This window comes from Priapulus caudatus, unplaced genomic scaffold (assembly GCF_000485595.1).
Source record: "Priapulus caudatus unplaced genomic scaffold, Priapulus_caudatus-5.0.1 Scaffold475, whole genome shotgun sequence".
Classification (NCBI taxonomy): Eukaryota; Metazoa; Priapulida; class Priapulimorpha; order Priapulimorphida; family Priapulidae; genus Priapulus; species Priapulus caudatus.
The window spans coordinates 220,724-224,990 of NW_014577536.1; the positions used below are offsets into that span (position 1 = coordinate 220,724).

Here is a 4,267-nt window from a genome sequence, read left to right on the forward strand (position 1 = left end):
GTTGTCAAGCAGTTTCGTGACCTCGGGTCACGGAAAAGCCCGGATGTGCGACCACGAGAATAAGCACCAAATATGGCAAATAACACAACAAACCCCACAAGGTACTTCGCTAAATATCATGACATGAATATCAAACACTCTAAACTGAATATAGTGCCTTAGTCCCTAACTAAGACACTGAATTAGCCTAACAGTAGCTAATTTCGCTAAATATAATTCTTACAGAGTTGACCAGACAAGGAACAAAGTAACTGGAATACTGAGATTTGAAACGCACACAATCTACTCAAAAACACAAAATTCATTATGCCATCCAGACTCCAAAATTTCCCTACAGTATCTTAAGTATGTTATCTAAGATTTAACATGTAAATAATGGTACCTACAATTTATATTGCCTCCAAACTTGCAGTTGTATTTTAAGCAGTCAGTTTGTAATGCTTGCTGGCGGCCATTTTCTAGCCTTCCTTTCCCTACAGTGGCGCAATCTATTGGCGAAGCGTGAAACTAAATAGTCTGCAATATTCCGGCACCTAAATGTATACCTTCGTACATTTAAACAACACTTAACTAAAGCAGATTATAACTCCTGACAATGTCATCAATAACATGCAATAAGCCTAAGACCCCACTACCTAACCATAATACGATTAACGCAATCACGAGTACGCAACTCGTAACAAATGTCTCGTAACAAACATCTCATAGAGTTATTAATGTTCATTTTCATCCTGCCGTTGCTCGGACTCCAACAGGCACAATTTGTGGATAGGTCGCACCAACTCCGAACTGCCGGTCTTGACTTTCACAGTGCAGACTCTCCCATCCTTCCCAGGAAACGTCTCCAACACACGAGCCAACGGCCACAGGTTCCTGGGGTTGTTCTCCTCCAACACGAGCACAACGTCTCCGACTTCCAGGTTCTTCCTTGACTGAATCCATTTCTGACTGCTCTGGAGTGCAGGCAGATACTCTCTGGTCCAGCGGCGCTAAAACACATCGGCCAAGTATTGTACTTGACGCCAACGTCTGCTGCTATAGACGTCATTCTTCTGAAACTCTCTCGGAGGAGAGTGGGTCAATAGCTTCTCTGAACTCTCTTTCAGCTCCAACAAAGTGTCCTCCATTGACTGAGGTTATCTCCTTCGGCTGGCCCCTGCGACTTATAAATCTCTGCAGTGCATTCACAAATGATGGAGTGTCTAGCGAGTGTGTCACTTCAATGTGAATTGTGCTGAGTGCGGAACAAGTGAACACACAGCCATATCTCTTCTCCTGGTTCCGTTTGTGCTTGACAGTAGGTCCCGAAGAAGTCTACTCCAACGTAGGTAAATGGTGGTTCACCTGGGGTGACTCGCTTCAGGGAGTTCTGCCATTCTTTGGTCACACAACGGAGCAGTGCGTTGTCTGCAACTAAAGCAGTTGTTCAGCACTCTTCTTATTGTCGTCCTCTCATTGATGATCCAGTACCGTTTACGTGTTGTCGCCAAGACATATTCACGGCTTGAATGTCCAGACATCTCATGGCATTGTCTGACAATCAGGTCCACTATGTGATGTTTCTTAGGCAGGATCATCTGATGTCTAGCTTCTTCTGGGATAGGAGCATTTTTCAGTCGTCCTCCAACAAGCACTCCCTTCTGTGACATGACAGGCAATAAACGGTATATTGCGCTTGTCTTGGGAACTGGGCCCTTTGCTGGTTCAGTCTCTTTCTGACGATCAAGTAATTTGATCTCTTCTGGGAAGTTTTGTCCCTGGACATACTTGACGATTTCCAGACCAGCATTTTCAATTTCGTCCACTGACGGTGGGCCCTTGTCCATTTCTTCTGGCTCTCTCTTAGCTTTGTTGCGCAGCCATTTGTTCACTCTCAGTATTCAGGCAACATCCTTCAAGCGATGCCAAGAAGAACCTCTCTCCAACAGCCTATCGATCACTGAGATCACTTGGCCCATTTGCGCTAAGCAGGTCTGCACCTTCTTGACTTCCGAGTCGTTATCTGGTACCTTCATGTGCAACGCTGGCGTTGCAGGCAATTCAGCTTCTTCCCTCTTTAGGAACTCGGGTCCATGTAGCCATCTATGGTCGTCTAGCAGTTCATTAGCTGACAAACCCCTGGATGCCTCATCGGCCGGGTTAGACTTTGTGTCTACGTAACTCCACTGTGACGGTGTCGACCCATCTCGAATGGTAGCAACCTTGTTGGCAACGAATGTCTGATAACGTTTGTTATCATTGTTGATGTACTTCAGGACTGTCATGCTGTCAGTCCAGAACACTGATTCTCCAACTGGCAGCTCAAGATCTCGGCGAATCATGTTGTCTAATTTGATGGAGAGTGTTGCTACTGTCAGTTCTAATCTGGGTATGGGCACTGACTTGATGGGAGCAAGACGGGACTTGGCCAGTAGAAGGTGACACTGTATCTTGCCCTTCATGTCTACCACTCTCGGGTAAGCGGTCACACCATATGCTGCTTGAGAAGCATCAGAGAGATAGTGAATGCGGCATTCAGCTATCTTCTCCATTGCCAGTGGTTTCACACATCTGGGAGCCTTGAGGTTCTCCATCTTCGGGAGGTCATCTCTCCAATTCAGCCATCTGTCTAACTCTCCGTCTGGCAATTTCTCATCTCAGCCAAGTTTCTGACGACTCAAGTCTTGGATGATCATCTTCGCCTTCAAGGTGTATGGACTCGCAAAGTCTAGTGGGTCGTATACTGAACTGACCACACTTAGCAGTCCTCGTCTCGTCAGCGGCTTGTCCTTGGGTGTGATCTTGAAACAGAAACTGTCTTACTTTATATCCCAATACACACCAAGGGCTCTCTCGACAGGTAGGGCTTCATGGTTAAGATCCAATCCCTTAACTTCTTTGGCTCTATCCTCTTCAGGGATGCACGCCAACACATCTCGGTCATTGCTGATCCATTTTGTCAGCTTGAATCCACCAGTGGCTACCAGCTCTCTGAGCTGCCCAACCAATTTTATTGTAGATTCGACATCAGGCAGTGACTTCAGGCAGTCGTCTACATAGAAGTTTTTTATGATTGTTTCTGTGGTGTCTGGATCACACCCTGGCTAGTTCACTGTGGCAGTGTGCTGTAGAACGAAGTTACAGCAACTGCGACTCCAGGTACCTCCGAAGAGATGAACCGTCATGTTATACACAGCTGGTTCCTGTTGTAAGTCCCCACCAGGCCACCACAGGAATCGCAGGACATCTCGATCTTCTAGCGTGACTCTCAATCGATGGAACATTGCCTCTATGTCGGCCATCACTGCAACTGGTTCTTGGCGAAAACGAAGTAGCACACCCAGTAAGCTATTGGAGAGGTCCGGCCCCTGTAACACTTGGTCATTGAGGGAAGTGCCCCGATACTCAGCGACACAGTCCAACACAATCCTCACTTTCTCTGGCTTCTTTGGGTGAAATACTGAGTGATGTGGCAGGAACCAGATTCTCCCTTTCGTACCATCATCACTGGCTTTATCGACCTTCTCGGCATAACCCTTGTTGATCAACTCCTCCACGAAGGTTGTGTAGGCACGATGAAGCTCTGGGTTGCGGCTCAACTTCCTCTGGAGCGTCTTCAGTCTCTGCTCGGCTATATAGCGGTCATATGATAGAGATGGTGGCCTTGCTTTGAATGGAATTCTGTTCTTGTAATGGCGATCATCATGTTGAACAAGCGATTCTTCCCAAATGGAAACCGCCTTTCTGTCATTGTATGATGGAGCCAACTTGTCATCTATCATGGATTCACCGCCTTCGATCTTCCAGAATTGCTCCAGTTGCCGATCTAGATGATTAGTTTGGGCATAGCTCACAGTAACTTTGTGTCTGCGAGCGCCCCCTAGCGGACCATTTAGGGTCCAACCAAGCAAGGTTCTAGTAGCGTAGGGCTCGCCCTTTTTTCCCTTTACGAATTTCTCTTGGGAGAAGGGCCTCGGAGCTGTCTTGACCAATCAACAGCATAACCTTCTCGGCGTCGACTTGAGGCAATTCTATGTCTTTGAGATGCCTCCACCTTTGGATGTCTTCTGGCTTCGCCATGTTGTCCAGATCGATGGGCAACACGGGCCTTGTGAAGACACTCGGCAAGTCTACGATATGCTTTCCTCCTACTTCGTGAACTTCTAAACTGACGATAGTAACTCGCGTTTCGCTGTCAGCCTTCTCTAGGGTTGTCAGGGACATTATCTGTGCGCTTTTGCCCTTTTAACTTAAGCTTCTCTTGCCAATCACTTAACAGAATGAGTGG

At 46.9% G+C, this 4,267-nt stretch overlaps 1 protein-coding gene across 1 annotated transcript; it reads right to left on the reverse strand.

Annotated features, from left to right (window-relative positions):
* Positions 1-1,880: 1,880 nt before the first annotated feature.
* LOC106810811 lies at positions 1,881-2,573 on the reverse strand. The gene has a single exon (XM_014814264.1). It carries the CDS (start codon positions 2,571-2,573, stop codon positions 1,881-1,883), a length of 693 nt encoding a protein of 230 aa, XP_014669750.1.
* Between the last annotated feature and the right edge of the window lie 1,694 nt (positions 2,574-4,267).

What these genes read in the sequence shown, in the direction of transcription:
- LOC106810811 (XM_014814264.1), bottom strand. Translation starts at nt 2,573, where the DNA reads ATGGAGAACCTCAAGGCTCCCAGATGTGTGAAACCACTGGCAATGGAG.